Source organism: Stegostoma tigrinum, chromosome 11 (genome assembly GCF_030684315.1).
Source record: "Stegostoma tigrinum isolate sSteTig4 chromosome 11, sSteTig4.hap1, whole genome shotgun sequence".
Lineage (NCBI taxonomy): Eukaryota > Metazoa > Chordata > Chondrichthyes > Orectolobiformes > Stegostomatidae > Stegostoma > Stegostoma tigrinum.
The window spans coordinates 19,125,093-19,143,359 of record NC_081364.1 but is presented as its reverse complement, the minus strand read 5'-3'; the positions used below and the strand labels follow the sequence as shown (position 1 = coordinate 19,143,359).

The window sequence follows — 18,267 nt, the reverse complement described above, 5'->3', positions numbered from 1 at the left end:
TCCTGCAAAAATTCCATCCCCTATTCCCAATTCCTCCGCCTCCGCCGCATCTGCTCCCACGATAAGACATTCCACTCCCGCACATCCCAGATGTCCAAGTTCTTTAAGGACCGCAACTTCCCCCCCACGGTGATTGAGAACGCCCTTGACCGCGTCTCCCGCATTTCCCGCGACACATCCCTCACACCCCGCCCCCGCCACAACCGCCCCAAGAGGATCCCCCTCATTCTCACACACCACCCTACCAACCTCCGGATACAACGCATTATCCTCCGACACTTCCGCCATTTACAATCCGACCCCACCACCCAAGACATTTTTCCATCCCCACCCCTGTCTGCTTTCCGGAGAGACCACTCTCTCCGTGACTCCCTTGTTCGCTCCACACTGCCCTCCAACCCCACCACACCCGGCACCTTCCCCTGCAACCGCAGGAAATGCTACACTTGTCCCCACACCTCCTCCCTCACCCCCATCCCAGGCCCCAAGATGACATTCCACATTAAGCAGAGGTTCACCTGCACATCTGCCAATGTGGTATACTGCATCCACTGTACCCGGTGCGGCTTTCTCTACATTGGGGAAACCAAGCGGAGGCTTGGGGACCGCTTTGCAGAACACCTCCGCTCAGTTCGCAACAAACAACTGCACCTCCCAGTCGCAAACCATTTCCACTCCCCCTCCCATTCTCTTGATGACATGTCCATCATGGGCCTCCTGCACTGCCACAATGATGCCACCCGAAGGTTGCAGGAACAGCAACTCATATTCCGCCTGGGAACCCTGCAGCCATATGGTATCAATGTGGACTTCACCAGTTTCAAAATCTCCCCTTCCCCCACTGCATCCCTCAACCAGCCCAGTTCATCCCCTCCCCCCACTGCACCACACAACCAGCCCAGCTCTTCCCCCCCACCCACTGCATCCCAAAACCAGTCCAACCTGTCTCTGCCTCCCGAACCGGTTCTTCCTCTCACCCATCCCTTCCTCCCACCCCAAGCCGCACCCCCAGCTACCTACTAACCTCATCCCACCTCCTTGACCTGTCCGTCTTCCCTGGACTGACCTATCCCCTCCCTACCTCCCCACCTACACCCTCTCCACCTATCTTCTTTACTCTCCATCTTCGGTCCGCCTCCCCCTCTCTCCCTATTTATTCCAGTTCCCTCCCCCCATCCCCCTCTCTGATGAAGGATCTAGGCCCGAAACGTCAGCTTTTGTGCTCCTGAGATGCTGCTTGGCCTGCTGTGTTCATCCAGCCGCACATTTTATTATCTTGGAATCTCCAGCATCTGCAGTTCCCATTATCTCTGGTTTTTAATACCGATCAGTTTACCATTAGAACTTTGCTCCTCGATTAAAGAGACCGTGGGCGGGTACAGAATCATCACAGAGACAAAACAAAACTGCAGATGCTGGAAGCCAAGGTAGACAAACAGGAGGCTGGAAGAACACAGCAAGCCAAGCAGCACCTGGACGAAGGGAGCACTCAACATTACGGGTATTGCCCTTCTTCAGGATCATCATATCGTGCAGAGATTGGTCGAGACCATAAACGTCTGGTAAATAATGAACAGCGTCGAACCTGTGCACACGGGGAAGGCATTGCCTCAACGCAGCCCAAACGCTGATACAAAGTGATTTCGCCAAGCGGTGAAGGCGGCCACGTGACATACCGGGCAGTCAGCACCGTCACCGCGCACGCTCAGTGCTCACCACGGCAGGGCACGCGCTGGGTTCCGTTTCCCGCCTTCCCCGTGGCGCGCGGTGCCGTCGGTCAGGGCAGCGTCGGTTTACGGTAGACCGCCTGGTCGATTCGAAGAAGGTAATTGCAGAAGCTTGTGGGGCGACAAGGAGGCTGAGACCTCGGACAGAGGACACGTAGCTTCAAAGACGGAGGAACAGAAACAGCGGGTGAACCTTAACACCTGCGAGCGCGGCGACTGCTGAGGTTACCTTGGGAGCTGCCAACTTGCGGGAGGAGGTTGTCGACCCAGCGAACACCTCAAGCACGCCCCTGGGAACGGCTCACCAGCTCACTGCAAGATGGACGGCGAGTGAAAACTCTCACACGACAGGTCTGAGACACGAGGTACATCCCAGTCAGTAATCTGAGTCAAAACAATTGCTCCAGGACTTGGCATCCTCCTGAGTCATAAAATCCCCACAGTGTTCAAGCAGGCCCTTCGGTTCATCGATCCACATCAGTCCTCCGAACAGCATCTGACCCAGACCCGCCTCCTACCCTGTTGCTGTAACCCTGCACTTCCTATGGCTAATCCACTTAGCCTGCACAACCCTGGCCGTTATCAGGCAGTTTAGTGTGGTCAGTCCACCTAATCTGCCCATCTTTGTACTGTGCGAGGCAGTCCGCGCAGACACGTGGAGAATGTGCGAAGGGTGCAATTTATTGGCACAAAGCAGTCCCCAGCCCCTCAAGTTTCGGCTGTGAGCTTGTTTATGCTGGGGAAATTGGAGAGGGGATGGAAGGAGTTTTATTTACCCTTCCCAGTTCATCCAGGTAGAATATCTGGATGACCCGTCACTTGCCCCATGTGTCCACTCCAACCAGACTTTTGGGGGGGCGGAGAAATCACATAGAAATTGCAGACCAGGACAGGAAACAACAACACTACAAAGTAAGTTTGTGGAAGGTAAACTAGCTTTATTTGCATGACAAAATATAAACGTCATCCTGTGTATACTGTTTTGGAAACTGGCAGAATTTAAAGAGAAACGATTAATTTATAAATAAATGATATTCTTCATTCAGCTTTTAGGATAGTCGTAAATGAGAGTGATGGATGTTTGGCAGTGTTTAGAAAGCAGCGATGTAATTAAAGGAGAATGGATTTTAAACATGACATGTTTCATGATCACATAAACCTGATTTACCCTTGGGAGGTTTGTTGCTTAAAGCTGTTTATGTTTAATGAGGATGTTTATTTCATCTTATCCAGTTTCATGTACCTGTAACAGCTGACAGCATTCTCATCTTTCTCTTATCTTCAAACCAGAGATTTAGCCATTGTAAGGTTTCAGTGGACATTTATTAAATATAACCTATAATAGATTATGGTAAAATTGGATATCCAATCTACATTGGATGCACTATGTGACAGTAAGAACAGTAATAAGCCGTTCAGCCCATTGCTGTCACTGTGGCCTTAACTGCGCGCTCTCTGCCTGTTCCACGTAATCGTTGACTCTTGTAGATCAAAAATCTATCTAATTCAGCCTTTAGACATATTAACTGAACCAGCCTCCACATGGCTTTATGGAAGAGAATTCCAAAGACTAATGAAGAAAATTCTCCTCCTTTCCATCTTAGATGGGAGACCCCTAGTTTAACAATTTCCCCACAAGGTTAAACATCCTCTCTGCATCTATCGTGTTGCTTATTCTCAGAATCTTACATTTCAACAAGAGTGCCTCTCATTCTTCTAAAGTCCAATGATTATAAGCCCTTACTACTCCATCTTTCCTCATAAAGCAACCTGTTCATTCCCAGGAATCAACCTAGTGAACTATTTAAAAAAATGATTAGTGGGATGTTTGCATCATTGGCAGGGCCAGCATTTATTGCCTATCTTGAGGCGTCCTTGAGAAGTTGGTGATGAGCCTTGAGCTACTGCCGTCTACTTGTTATAGGTAGACATACAATACAATTGTGGGGTTCCATGGTTTTAACAATGAAGAAATGGTGATATAGTTTCAAGTCAGATGAGTGTCTTGGCTGTTGGGAACTTGCAGGTACTAATGTTTCCACGTATCTGCTGACTGTGTCCCTCTGGATAGAAGTGGTCATGGGTTTGGAAGTTGCTTTCTGAGGAGCCTTTGTGAATTTCTACAGTGAATCTTATAGATAGTACCTACTGCTGCTATTGATTGTCAGTAGTGGAGTGACTGAATGTTTGTAGATTAGATCCCAATCAAGTGGGATGCTTTATCTGGTTAAGTGTAGTAGGAACTGCGGCCACAAGGCACATGGTGAGTATTCTGACACACTCCTGGCTTGTGCCTTGTAGATGGTGTGTAGGTTTTGGGAGTCAGGAGGTGAGTTACTCACTGCAAGATTTCTAGCCTCTGACCTGCTCATGTATCTACAGTACTTATATGATTCCTGCACTTCAGTTTCTGGTCAATAGTAACTCCCCAGGATGTCAGAGTGGAGTATTTAGTGGTGGTGATGCCAGTGAAAATCAAGGAGCATTAGTTAGATTTTCTATTGCTGGAGATGGCCATTGCCTGACAGGCAAATGGTATGAATGTTACTTACCAGATAAACCTGAATATTGTCCAGGTCTTGCTGCATTTGGACATGGATTGATTCAGTATCTGCAGAGTCACAATGGTGGTAAATATTGTGTAGCCATCAGCTAACATCCCTGCTTGAGACCATATGATGGATGGAATATCATTGATAAAGCAGCTGAAAATGGTTGGGTCAAGGACATTTCCTTGAACAAATATCTTGGTGCTGAGATGACTGGCCTCCAACGAACCTCTTCCTTTGTGTTTGGTGTGACTCCAAACAATAGAGAGTTTTCTCATTGATTCCCTCACTGTTTCTAGGTTGGCTAGGGTTTCTTGATTTGATTTGATATGATATGTTATTACATATTACATATACTTACATAAAATCAAAATTATTGTTTTGCATACTATGCAGTCAAACTTGGTCAGTTGTGACCTTAATGTCACTGTCATCTCATCTCTGGTTTAGCTCTTTTGTTTATGTATGAACTTAGGCTGTAATGGGGTCAAGAGTAGAGTGGCCCTGGGAAACCCAAAATGAAGATCAATGAGCAGGTTATTCCTTTATAAATGTCATTTAATAGCACTGTCGATGACCCTTTCCTTCAGTTTTCTCATGATCAGGAGTAAATGAGTGGTGTGGTAATTGCTGGGTTGGATTTGTCCTGCTTCACGTATGGAGGGCATGCTTAGGCAATTTCTGCATTGCCGGGTAGATGCCAGTTTTGTAGCTGCACTGGAACCACTTGCCTATGGGTGTGGCAAGTTTTGGATCACAAGTCTTCAATACTATTGCAGGTGTGTTGTCAGGACTCGGCCTTTGCAGAATCCAGTGCCTTCAACCATTTCTTCATATCATGTCGTGTTGATATGGCTGAAGACTGGCATCTCTGTTGCTGGGGACCTTTGGGGGATGCTGAGATAGATCGTGGCCTCTTCCACCGCTGAGTTGTTTACTTATCTCAGAATTACTTTCAATGCAAGTATGTGTCTTAAATAAGGAGACCAAATCTCTACATAGTGCTCTAGAAGGTGTCTCACCCTGTACGGGTTAGCAAGTTTTCCATAGTTTTATAATCAATCCACTATATAATAAAGGCCAACATTTGAATAGTGAGGTACTGTTTAAGATGGATGAGTGGGTTGGGGCTAGCAAGCTTATAGGCCCTGATTATTTTGGAGGAGGAGAATACTGCCGAATACTTGCAGTCATGCTGTTCCCATAATGACCATTGCAGCCAGGAGGTACCTCAGTAGGCTTTGGAGTGTCACAAAGAAAGCTCTGTTTTGAACACCCAAAATCAAGCAAAATACTGTGAATATTGGAAATCTGAAAGAAGCACAGAGAATGCTGGAGAGACTAAACAGGTCAGGCAGCATTATTGGAGAGAGAAACAGAGTTAATGTATCGAGCCCCATATGCTCTTCAGAACTGTCCCCTTTTGGAACACAGTGGGAGGCACAGATTTCACCTGGTACTCTCCACATTTGACAGGGGGCCCATTTGATACTGCTAGAATCCCCAAGGAAGCGGGTAATAATTAGCCACATAAGTGGCTCAGTTAATATGCTGACTGCTGTACAAACTTCCAGTTTTCTTGCTGCTGGCAATATGACATAGGGACAGGATAAACTTGGATCCTATCCCATTGTCTTATCCTGCTATTTTTGCCAGCCCCCCTCTGCACAAACTGCATTTGAAATACAGCCCAGCATCTCCAACATTGTCACAATCCCTTAGTCGGATACAGAATCAGTAACCTCCTTTATATGAGTGATAATGGGAACTGCAGATACTGGAGAATCCAAGATAATAAAATGTGAGGCTGGATGAACACAGCAGGGCCAGCAGCATCTCAGGAGCACAAAAGCTGACGTTTCGGGCCTAGACCCTTCATCAGAGAGGGGGATGGGGTGAGGGTTCTGGAATAAATAGGGAGAGAGGGGGAGGCGGACCGAAGATGGAGAGAAAAGAAGATAGGTGGGGAGGAGAGTATAGTTGGGGAGGTAGGGAGGGGATAGGTCAGTCCAGGGAAGACAGACAGGTCAAGGAGGTGGGATGAGGTTAGTAGGTAGGAGATGGAGGTGCGGCTTGGGGTGGGAGGAAGGGATGGGTGAGAGGAAGAACAGGTTAGGGAGACAGAGACTGGTTGGACTGGTTTTGGGATGCAGTGGGTGGAGGGGAAGAGCTGGGCTGGTTGTGTGGTGCAGTGGGGGGAGGGGACGAACTGGGCTGGTTTTGGGATGCGGTGGGGGAAGGGGAGATTTTGAAGCTGGTGAAGTCCACATTGATACCATTGGGCTGCAGGGTTCCCAAGCGGAATATGAGTTGCTGCTCCTGCAACCTTCGGGTGGCATCATTGTGGCACTGCAGGAGGCCCATGATGGACATGTCATCTAAAGAATGGGAGGGGGAGTGGAAATGGTTTGCGACTGGGAGATGCAGTTGTTTATTGCGAACCGAGCGAAGGTGTTCTGCAAAGTGGTCCCCAAGCCTCCGCTTGGTTTCCCCAATGTAGAGGAAGCCACACCGGGTACAGTGGATGCAGTATACCACATTGGCAGATGTGCAGGTGAACCTCTGCTTAATGTGGAAAGTCATCTTGGGGCCTGGGATAGGGGTGATACCAGATGTCCAAGTTCTTCAAGGACCGCAACTTTCCCCCCACAGTGGTCGAGAACGCCCTTGACCGCGTCTCCCGCATGTCCCGCAACACATCCCTCACACCCTGCCCCCGCCACAACCGCCCAAAGAGGATCCCCCTCGTTATCACACACCACCCCACCAACCTCTGGATACAACGCATCATCCTCCGACACTTCCGCCATCTACAATCCGACCCCACCACCCAAGACATTTTCCCATCCCCACCCCTATCTGCTTTCCGGAGCGACCACTCTCTCCGTGACTCCCTTGTTCACTCCACACTGCCCTCTAACCCCACCACACCCGGCACCTTCCCCTGCAACCGCAGGAAATGCTACACTTGCCCCCACACCTCCTCCCTCACCCCTATCCTAGGCCCCAAGATGACTTTCCGCATTAAGCAGAGGTTCACCTGCACATCTGCCAATGTGGTATACTGCATCCACTGTACCCGGTGTGGCTTCCTCTACATTGGGGAAACCAAGCGGAGGCTTGGGGACCGCTTTGCAGAACACCTCCGCTCGGTTCGCAATAAACAACTGCACTTCCCAGTCGCAAACCATTTCCACTCCCCCTCCCATTCTTTAGATGACATGTCCATCATGGGCCTCCTGCAGTGCCACAATGATGCCACCCGAAGGTTGCAGGAACAGCAACTCATATTCCGCTTGGGAACCCTGCAGCCCAATGGTATCAATGTGGACTTCACCAGCTTCAAAATCTCTCCTTCCCCCACCGCATCCCAAAACCAGCCCAGTTCGTCCCCTACCCCCACTGCACCACACAACCAGCCCAGCTCTTCCCCTCCACCCACTGCACCCCAAAACCAGTCCAACCAGTCTCTGCCTCCCTAACCTGTTCTTCCTCTCACCCATCCCTTCCTTCCACCCCAAGCCGCACCTCCATCTCCTACCTACTAACCTCATCCCACCTCCTTGACCTGTCCGTCTTCCCTGGACTGACCTATCCCCTCCCTACCTCCCCAACTATACTCTCCTCCCCACCTATCTTCTTTTCTCTCCATCTTCGGTCCGCCTCCCCCTCTCTCCCTATTTATTCCAGAACCCTCACCCCATCCCCCTCTCTGATGAAGGGTCTAGGCCCGAAACGTCAGCTTTTGTGCTCCTGAGATGCTGCTGGGCCTGCTGTGTTCATCCAGCCTCACATTTTATTACCTCATTTATATGGTCAGGTTCTTGAGTGGAGCTTGAATGCACTTGAAAGCCTTGACTTTAAGCTGAATGTGTCATCATCATTAAGCCAAACTGGCATTTAATATTAGTTTACATCAGTCTAAACAAGCATTATAACGATAGTCTTCTGTGAAGAATGTACTTTTGAAAGTGAAGCAAGCCAAGAAGATTGACACAAACAAATAAATAATGCTCAAGAGTATCTGCTGGAGGGAAAAAATAGTGACCTTTCTTATTTTATCCATCTCATTTTTTTTTTGAGCCCAGAAATTACCACGCACATGCTATTGCACAGACAGTTAATATGCTTGTTTATGTGAGTCACCTTAATATAGGTATTAACTCAATTAAAATCGAAAAGGTAAATGCCTCCATTAAAGTATTGGAGAGAAGAATTTAAGATAAATATGTTGGATGTTCACCAAATAGGATCACTCTCAGTAATTTTCAAATTGCAGAAAAAGTTTCATATTTGGTGGGATATTTAACCAGTGACCTCACTAGCAATCTCATCCTCACACTATATTCTACTTATATTTTTCACAGTGTGGACCTGGATTTTCTAAAATGTCTGTTTTTAAGAATACCCCTTGAGGAGTGAGTGGAACAGATTCTGAGGGTGGCCGTAGCAAAAGACAAAAGGATTGTAATGGTAACAAGAGTGTTAGAGATACAAAATGGGTGTAAATGATAGTTATAAAAAAGGAAAAAGTTGGTCGACTTTACTGAGAGCAAGCTCAGCAAGGCACAAACAAGGCATGGCTGGGGAGGGGTGATGTAAGAAAAATGAAGGAAAGAGGTCATACTCTGAAGTTGTAGAATTCACTTGAGTCCTGGAGGCTGCAAATTGCCTGAGTAGAGTTTTAAAAGTTGTTCTTACAGCTTCATTGGAGGCCCCAGGATGGAACTGTTAGCATGGGAGAAAGCTGGTTTATTGAAATGGCAAGTAACTGAAATCTGGCCATTCCCACTGACAAAGCAAAGGAGTTCCATTTAGCAGTCACTCAGTCTGTGGCTGTAAGCCAAGGTAAAGGAGACCATTTTGTGAGCAGTGAATGCAGTGGAATAGATTTTAAAAATTATAAGTAAAACATTACTTCTCCCGACATTGTATTTGGGGCCTTGGACATTGAAGAGGGAGGAGGTTAATGTTACACATTCTCCAGTTGCAAGAGAAGATGACACAGGAAAATGAGGAAGTGTTAGGAGTGATGGAGGAATGGACTATGGTTTCACAGAGGGAATAACACCTGTGGAATGCTGACAGTAGATAGGCTGGGAAGATGTGTTTTGTGATCCTGTTAACCAAGATTGGGGAAGGTGGTTGGAATCCTTTGGTGATCCTGCTCGAGGTGTTGGAAATACCAAATGTAAAGGACTATCCTGTGCTGACTTCTAGGTTGGAAGATGAGGACAGCAAGAACCTTATCATTTTTCCAGGAAGAAGAGAAGGGGGTGAGGGTGAAAACATGTGAGGAGGCAGAGTATGGTAGTATAAGTAGAGACTGAACAAGAAGGGAAAACAATAGAGTCAATATAGGATGAAATAAGTTTATTTGGGGAGGAATAGGATGGGCCTGCCAGGGCAGTCCTTGAGTCATAAAGTTATACAGCAGAGAAACAAACCCTTCTGTTAAACTCGACCATGATGACCAGATGTCCTAAACTGTGCTAGTTCCATTTATTAGCATTTTGCCCGTCTTCCTGTAAAATCTTCTTTTCATGTCCACATCCAGATGCCTTTTAGAATCATGGGATCCCTTTTAGAATATGCATTCAATCTGGTCTCTCTGCTGTAGGAAGGATGTTGTTGAACTTGAAAGGAAAGATTTACAAGTATGTTGCCAGATTTGGTGTGCTTGGCCTAAAGGAAGAGGCCGAATAGGCTGGGGCTTTTTTCCTGTGAAGTGTTGGAGGCTGAGGAGTGACCTTATAGAAGTTTATAAAATCACAACGGACATGGATAGTATGAATAGCCAAGGTCTTTTTCTCAGCTGGAGGAGTCCCAAACTAGAGGGCATATGGTTAAGGTGAGAGGGCATGATTTGAAAGGAACATGAGAGGCAACTTTTTCAAGCAGGGGAGTGGTGCATGCATGAAATGAGCTGCCAGGCGAAGTGGTGGAGGCAGGTACAATTATAACATTTAAAAGGAACATGAATGGATACATGAATAGGAAGAGTTTAGGACGGTATGGGTGCAATGCTGGCAAATGGGATTAGTTTAATTTGGGATATCTGCTTAGCACGGACAAGTTGGACCGATGGACCAAGGACCCTACCATTAAGTGCATACGTCCTGCCGTGACTTGCCTTACCAAATGCAGCACCTCACATTTATCTAAACTAGACTCCACATGCCACATCTTGCCCTATTGGCCTATCTGATTGAGGTCGCTGTCCACAACACCACCAATTTTCGTGTCATCTGCAAACGTACTAACCATGCCCCCTACATTCGTATCCAGACCATTTCTATAAATGACAAAATGCAGTGAACCCAGCATCTGTCCTTGCAGCACACCACTGGTCACAGGCCTCCAGTCCTGTTTGTGGATTTTGGGAAGGAAGGAGAAGCAAGCTGTGCAGCGTTGGGGTCTATGAAGTGGGAAGGTCTGAATGAGAGATTTCCACAGGAGCTGAAGTAATTGACAGCCCTCAAAATGCCAGCTTGATTTTTAGTCATGAGGTCATGGCCCAGGGAGACAGGAGGAAGTGTTTGAGAGTTGGCATTCAGCCTCTGCAAGATAGAATATGGGCATGCCAAATGACTTACTGACGTCTGCATTTCCTAGGACTTGCAGATTTTTGTCACTCTGGCCTCTTCTGGCTAACTTTGGTGACTCTGCCTTCAACGTTGGTACCGAAGTTTTGGAATTCTCTGTCTAAACCCTTCTACCTCTCTTCTTCTTGACTCTTGTAAAATTTCACCTGAATGACAAAGATGTTGATTATCCTGCCAAATATCCCCTTGATTCAATTTCCATTTATTGGTGTTTACACCACTGGCATGTTTCTACATTACATGTAGTGTGCTATTAACTCTTGACAGATAATACTTCAACCAGAATATGCTGATCTGTTCATACCTGAAACTTGAAAAAGAACAGTACAGCTTAGGAACAGGCCCTTCGGCCCACCAAGACTGTGCCAACACATGCGTTTCTAAATTAAAAACCTTTTGCCTCTATGCAGTCCATATTCTTCTCTTCACTGCCCAATCGTGTATCTGTCAAGATGCCTCCTAAAATTTGATAGTTTTTAGCCAGATGTTGAGCTATGACAAACTAGAACAGTGTTCTAATATTGTTACATAAAAGTACTCCTTGAAGCAAGCTGTAGTGAGTCATCTTAGAACACTTGTCATAATATTTTTGATAGCTCTTGTTGCCCAGTGAGAATGTCAAAAGAGGTTGATTTGCAAAAGATTTAGAACTACTCCTTTTGTAGTGGTTTTACATCAGTAAACAGAAGAAATTGTTCTCAAAGTCAACTAAGCTTCTACCACCTCCTCTGGCAGTGCATTCCAGGCACTTCCCCTCTGTTTAAACAAAACCTGTCCCTCACATGTCCTTTAAACATTTCCCCTTTTTCCTGAAACCTATGTCCACTAATAATTGACATTCCTACCTGAGTGAAAAAACCCTTCACTATCCATTCTACCCATACCACACAAATTAATGAAAAATGTGATGTATTTTCAGAATTTTGTTAGCCCAGTTGGAGCCCTGCTGTTGTGAGCAAAAGCCAAGGCCAAGTCTACCTTGCCAGCTATCAATTAGTTGCTTTTACTTTTAACGGTTGGAAGCATGCTCCAAAAGCCACTAGCCACACACAAGGCTAGCTGGGACAGAGGTGCTACCAGGAACGGTGGTTACAGCTGGGACTGAGCCTAGCAGAGAGGACACATAGAAACAGACTGCCTATTTCATCTGCACCCCAACCCAAATGTTATTCCCCTTGTTCAAGGAGGGGAGGAGGGACAATCCTGGTAACAACAGACCAGTGAGCCTTACTTCAGTTGTGGGTAAAGTGTTGCAAAGGATTATAAGAGATAGGATTTATAATCATTGAGAAAGGAATAATTTGATTAGGGATGGTCAACACGGTTTTGTGAAGGGTAGATCGTGCCTCACAAATCTTATTGAGTTCTTTGAGAAGGTGACTAAACAGGTGGTTGAGGGTCAAGCAGTTGATGTGGTGTATATGGATTTCAGAAAAGGGTTTGACAAGGTTCCCCTCGGTAGGGTATTGCATAAAATACAGAGTCATGGGATTAAGGGTGATTTAGCGGTTTGGTTCAACAATTGGCTAGTTGGAAGAAGACAGAGGGTGGTGGTTGATGGGAAATGTTCATCCTGGAGTTCAATTACTAGTAGTTTAACACAAGGATCTGTTTTGGGGCCACTGCTGCTTGACATTTTTATAAATGACCTGGAAAAGGGCGTAGATGGATGGGTTAGTAAATTTGCAGATGGCACTAAAGTCGGTGGAGTTGTGGATAGTGCGGAAGGATGTTGCAGGATACAGAGGGACATAGATAAGCTGCAGAGATGGGCTGAGAGGTGGCAAATGGAGTTTAATGTGGAAAAGTGTGAAGTGGAAGGAGTACTTTGGAAGGAGTAACAGGAATGCAGAGTACTGGGCTAATGGTAAGATTCTTGGTAGTGTGGATGAGCAGAGAGATCTCAGTGTCCATGTACATAGATCCCTGAAAGTTGCCACCTAGGTCGATAGAGTTGTTAAGAAGGCGAATGGTGTGTTAGGTTTTATTGGTAGAGGGATCGAGTTTCAGAGCCATGAGGTCATGTTGCAGCTGTACAAAACTCTGTGGTGCGGCCGCACTTGGAGTATTGTGTACAGTTCTGGTCGCCGCATTATAGGAAGGATGTGGAAGCATTGGAAAGGGTGCAGAGGAGATTTACCAGGGTGTTGCCTGGTATGGAGGGAAGGTCTTATGAGGAAAGGTTGAGGGACTTGAGGCTGTTTTCATTAGAGAGAAGAAGGTTAAGAGGTGTCCTAATAGAGACATACAAGATGATCAGAGGATTAGATAGTGTGGACAGTGAGAGCCTTTTTCCTCGGATGGTGATGGCTAGCACGAGGGGACATAGCTTTAAATTGAGGGGTGATAGTTATAGGACAGATGTCAGAGGTAGGTTCTTTATTCAGAGAGTAGTAAGGGCGTGGAATGCCCTGCCTGCAACAGTAGTAGACGCGTCAGATTTAAGGGTTAGTTTAGGATAAACATATGGATAATAATGGAATTGTGTAGGTTAGGTGGGCTTCAGTTTGGTTTCACAGGTCGGCGCAACATCGAGGGCCGAAGGGCCTGTACTGCGCTGTAGTGTTCTATGTCCTAGCCCAATCGGAAGCCCCACCTTCTCATCCAGCCCATTGCGAGGTTGCCATTGTTTGCTAGGTAGTCTTCCTCATTAAGCAAGGATCATCAACCATTAGTAAATGCCAGCTCCGGCAGGTATGGCTACTTGTGGTTCAGGTGGCCGTTAGTGAAGAGAACTGTCTGCCACCTTCTCTTTCTTAAAATGCTGTGGCATTCGCCAGATTAAGGGAACTGCACCCCATCTTCCATCACCGTTTTATGGTAGAATCAACCACAAATGTGGTCTCCATGAGATTATCCCACATACATGATTCATGAAGACAAATGTATAAAATCATTTGTAGTGACTGTAAATATTGGGACACATGAGCACCAGTAGTTCAGGATAACTTATTCATTTTATTCTCTTTCAGCAAATATTGCAAAGATGAACTCAAACCTGTGGAATATTAGAGAGATGCTAAGCATCCCTGTGGGGCCTGGGTAAGTAGCAATTAAAGAAAAACTAAATAGTACCTTTAATATTAGTGCTTTGAATTTTTATATGACTGTCAAGGTAATGGGTGACAATATTAAATATAACTTTCTAGCTGATGCAATGAAAATCCAGTTTTTGCTGCATCTCAATGTTAACTTCACCAATTGCTGTCTTGCCTTTGTAATTAAGGTGAAGCAGAACAGTGTCCTTATATTGTTACATAAAAGTACCCTGGAAGCAAGCTCTACTAAGTCGTCTTAGAACCTTACGCATGCCATGTTTCTTCTCATAATATTTTTAGTAGTTCTTGTGGCTCAATGGGAATATCTAAAGAAGTCGATTTGTGAAAGATTTAGAACTACTGCCTATTTTATAATGGGTTTAGATCAGTAAACAGAACAAATTGTTCTCAAAGGCAGCACTAAATTTGCAGTCCACCCCCTAAAGAATATACCACTTTCATTCAGGGTCTTGCAGAAATTCGAATATAATCCAGGGTTGTGGCTAAACTTCCATTTACAATTCAACAAATAATGACGTGTTACTATATAAATGACAGTGTGAGCTGCTGTAAAATGAATATCATTTTGAGGAGGCCATTTTCTGTTCTTCCACTGGAAATTGATTTAGTTTGCATTCATTGTAATAAGTACTTTGATTATTTGATACTAGATCTCTACAACTTTCTTTTTTGTTTAACTTGGCTGGAAATATTGCTTTATATTCTGTATGCAGACTTTTTACTTAATTTGTACGTGTGGATATTGCTGCCATTTCTATTGCTTTTGAAGAAGTGGTAGCAAGCAGCTCTTGAACTGCTCCAGTATGTGTGATACGTCCTACAGTCTTATTACTTAATTTCAGGATTTTGACCTTGTGAAAATGGAGGAATGTTGATGTATTTGAAAGCCAGGATAGGGTAGAACGTTTAGGGAGAATTGCAAGTGGTGGTGTTCACATCAGCTTACTGCACTTGACTTCTAGGTGGTGACGGTTACAAAGATATGATTGAAGAAGTCTTGGTGAATTACTGTAGTGCATCTGGCATATGGGCACATGCTGCAACCATGATGTGGTGGTGTCAGGAGTCAAGGTTTATGATGGTGGATGGGGTACCATTCCAATTGGCTGTGTTGTCATGGGTGATGTTAAGATTCTTGAGTGTTGTTGGACCTTCATTTTGGTGAGTGAATGGGAAGTGTTCCATTGCATTCCATTATGACTGGACCCTGCAGATGATGGAAAAGTTTTGGGAATAAGAAGTATTGCCTTTCTGCATGTTTCTTTATCTGTGTGGTGCCTTTGCAGTATGTGCAGTATCTTTAAAAGGGACAGGATTTTTACCATGAAGTGTAAGGCAATGCTTTTTGGCAGAATGGTAAGGGTGAGGTTGTGCTGTAAAGTTGGGGTTGTTCTTGAAGCAAAAAAAGTTGAAAGGAAGTTTCATTTGAATACAAGATTATGCTAGAGATAGTAGGAGTTCCCGATGCTGGAAAATCTTGTAATAACACAGTGTGAAGCTGGGTGAACACAGCAGGCCAAGCAGCATCAGAGGAGCTGGAAAGTTTGAACGTTTCAGGTTGGGAAATTTCTGAAGAAGGGCCCCGACCCGAAACGTCAAACTTTCCTGCTCCTCTGATGCTGCTTGGCCTGTTGTGTTCATCCAGCTTCACACCATGTTATTACAAGATTATGGCAGGTTTGAATAATGTAGATAAGAAAAGAATGTTCTTGTTAACTGATAGTACGGGAGTAAAGGACACAAATTTGAGGTATTCGGCAAGAAGGGCAGGGAGAAAATGAGAAGGAACTATGTTTTAGATAGTATGTGATAATGACCGTGTTGTTGATGAGAATAGTGGATATAGAAACAAATTATTTCTAGAAGGAAATTAGATAGGCACTTGAAGAAAATAAACTTGAAGGACCACAGGTATTGAGTGAGGTAGTGGGACTGATTGGATTGTTCTGTAAAGAGGTAGCATGTGCTCAAAGGGCCAAATATCATCATCCTGTGCCATATAAAACTCTATGAACTTGTAAGCAGTCTGCATAGATCTTCCAGTTCCTCTGCGTGCATGCAACTGCGATGGAGAATTCATCAGGAAATGAAATATTTGCTGCAGAATGGCAGGTCTTTGAGCTGGAACAGTATCTATTGTGACTACTAGCCCTGGAGCGTGTCCAGCGGAGATTCACACGGATGATACCTGGAATGTTAGGTTTAACGTATGATGAACGGCTAAGGATCCTGGGATTGTACTCATTAGAGTTTAGAAGGTTGAGGGGAGATCTAATAGAAACTTACAAGATAATATATGGTTTAGAAGGGGTGGAAGTTGTTTCCGTTAGGCGGGGAGACTAGGACCCGTGGGCACAGCCTTAAAATTAGAGAGGGTAAATTTAAAACTGAAACAAGACGACATTTCTTCAGCCAGAGAGTGGTGGGCTTGTGGAATTCATTGCCACGGAGTGCACTGGAGGCCAGGACGTTGGATGCCTTCAAGGCAGAGATCGACAAATTCTTGATCTCAGAAGGAATCAAGGGCTACGGGGAGAGTGCAGGGAAGTGGAGTTGAAATGCCTATCAGCCATGATTTAAATGGCAGAGTGGACCTGATGGGCCAAATGGCCTTACTTCCACTCCTGTAACTTATGGTCTTATGGACTATGCCAACACTGTGCAGCAGCAACTTGTCTAGTTCCATTCCCCACAGCCCTGTAATATTTTTCTCTTCAGATAATTATCCAATTTCATTTTGAAGGTTTCATTTAAATCTATCTTGACTACACTCTCAGGCAGTGCATTCCAGGTCATAGAATCCCCAAGGTGTGGAAACGGGCCATTTGGCCCAACAAGTCCGCACTGACCCTCTGAATGGCGCCCTACCCAGACCCATCCCCCTACCCTATCCCTGTGACCTTACATTTCCTGTGGCTAATGTACTTGACCTTCACATCCCTGAACACAATGGGCAATTTAGCATGGCTAATCTACCTAGCCTGCACGTCTTTGGACTGTGGGAGGAACCCAGAGCACCCAGTTGAAACTGACGCAGACACGGGGAGAATGTGCAAACTCCAAACAGGTGGTCACCTGAGATTGAAATTGAACCCAGGTCCCTGGTGCTGTAAGACAGCATGCTAACCACTGAGCCACCATGCTGCCTAACCAATGTCCAGAAACAAAGCTGCATTTGGACACTATTTAACTGGGCCAGGACACACTGCAACACCCTGGAACTATGCAGGAAAGAGGAAAAGCACCCATACAAAATCCTTGCTATAAACAGATATCCCTGCAACTTCATCCGAAGATGCCTACTAAACAGACAACAACAGGAGGACACAGTACACCCTAATACACTGGCCACGCTGCCCTACATCAAGAACGGAACAAGACACTGAAGACCACTGGGAATCATGGTGGCCCACAAGCCCACAGCCACTGTACAACAAACACTTGCAAGAATTAAAGACCTAATTTCCAAAACATACAGAACCATTGTGCTTTACAAAATGCCATGCAACGACTGCCACAAACATTACATTCGGCCAGACAGGAAGGAAACTAGCCGTTAGAATACATGAACATCAACTCATAGCAAAAAAGCACGACAAACTCTCCTCAATATCAGCACTCTCAGACAATGAACGCCATCAGTTTAACTGAGACAAGTTAACCATAGTAGCCCAAGCCAAAATAGACTTGCACAAGAATTCCTAGAGGCATGGTTTTCCACCCATAATGCTGTCAGCAAACATGTAGCTTTGGGCCCCATATACAAACCCATACGGATCTATACTGGAAATAACACTACTCACCATAATGGAGCAGACAGTATAAAATTCCAAGCGGAGTAGAATAACATCGCTTCATTGGAGGCTCCACTGATGATGTTGCCTAGCATCGTGACGAAACGTCTGAATGCAAACAAGCCAGCTCAGTAAGCAAGTCGACAGCCTCAACCACAACCGAGCTACAGCTCTTTATCAACACTTCAAACTCCTGTTAGAATTATACTCTTTATTTCATATTCCCTCCTTTCATTCTTATCAAAATGAAACCCTTCACATCTCTCTGCGTGTACATTTCACCTGTCATTCTATCAGTCTGTCTAAGCCTCTTAAAGTTTATCACTATCCTCCTCACAGTTCATAAATATTTCTAAGCTTTGTAGCATCTTCAGGTTTTGAAACAGTGCTCTGTACTCCCAAAGTTAGGTCATTAGCTCAGATCTAGAAAAGCGGTGATCATAATTCCAACCCCTGACAAATGCTACTGTATACTTCTGTGATTTAGATTGTAGTTACCAGTTCTGTGGAAGTGAATTTTTTTTCTCTAAAGA

At 45.3% G+C, this 18,267-nt stretch overlaps 1 protein-coding gene across 1 annotated transcript in view; it reads left to right on the top strand.

Annotated features, from left to right (window-relative positions):
* The window catches only part of LOC125460489 (interactor of HORMAD1 protein 1), a 56,309-nt gene that overhangs the window by 20,306 nt on the left and 17,736 nt on the right, over positions 1–18,267 (top strand). Inside the window, exon 3 of the mRNA XM_059649808.1 lies at positions 13,854–13,923. Within this exon, the coding sequence (XP_059505791.1) occupies positions 13,868–13,923 (56 nt within the window). The 5' untranslated portion in view covers positions 13,854–13,867. The remainder of the gene's footprint in view (positions 1–13,853; positions 13,924–18,267) is intronic.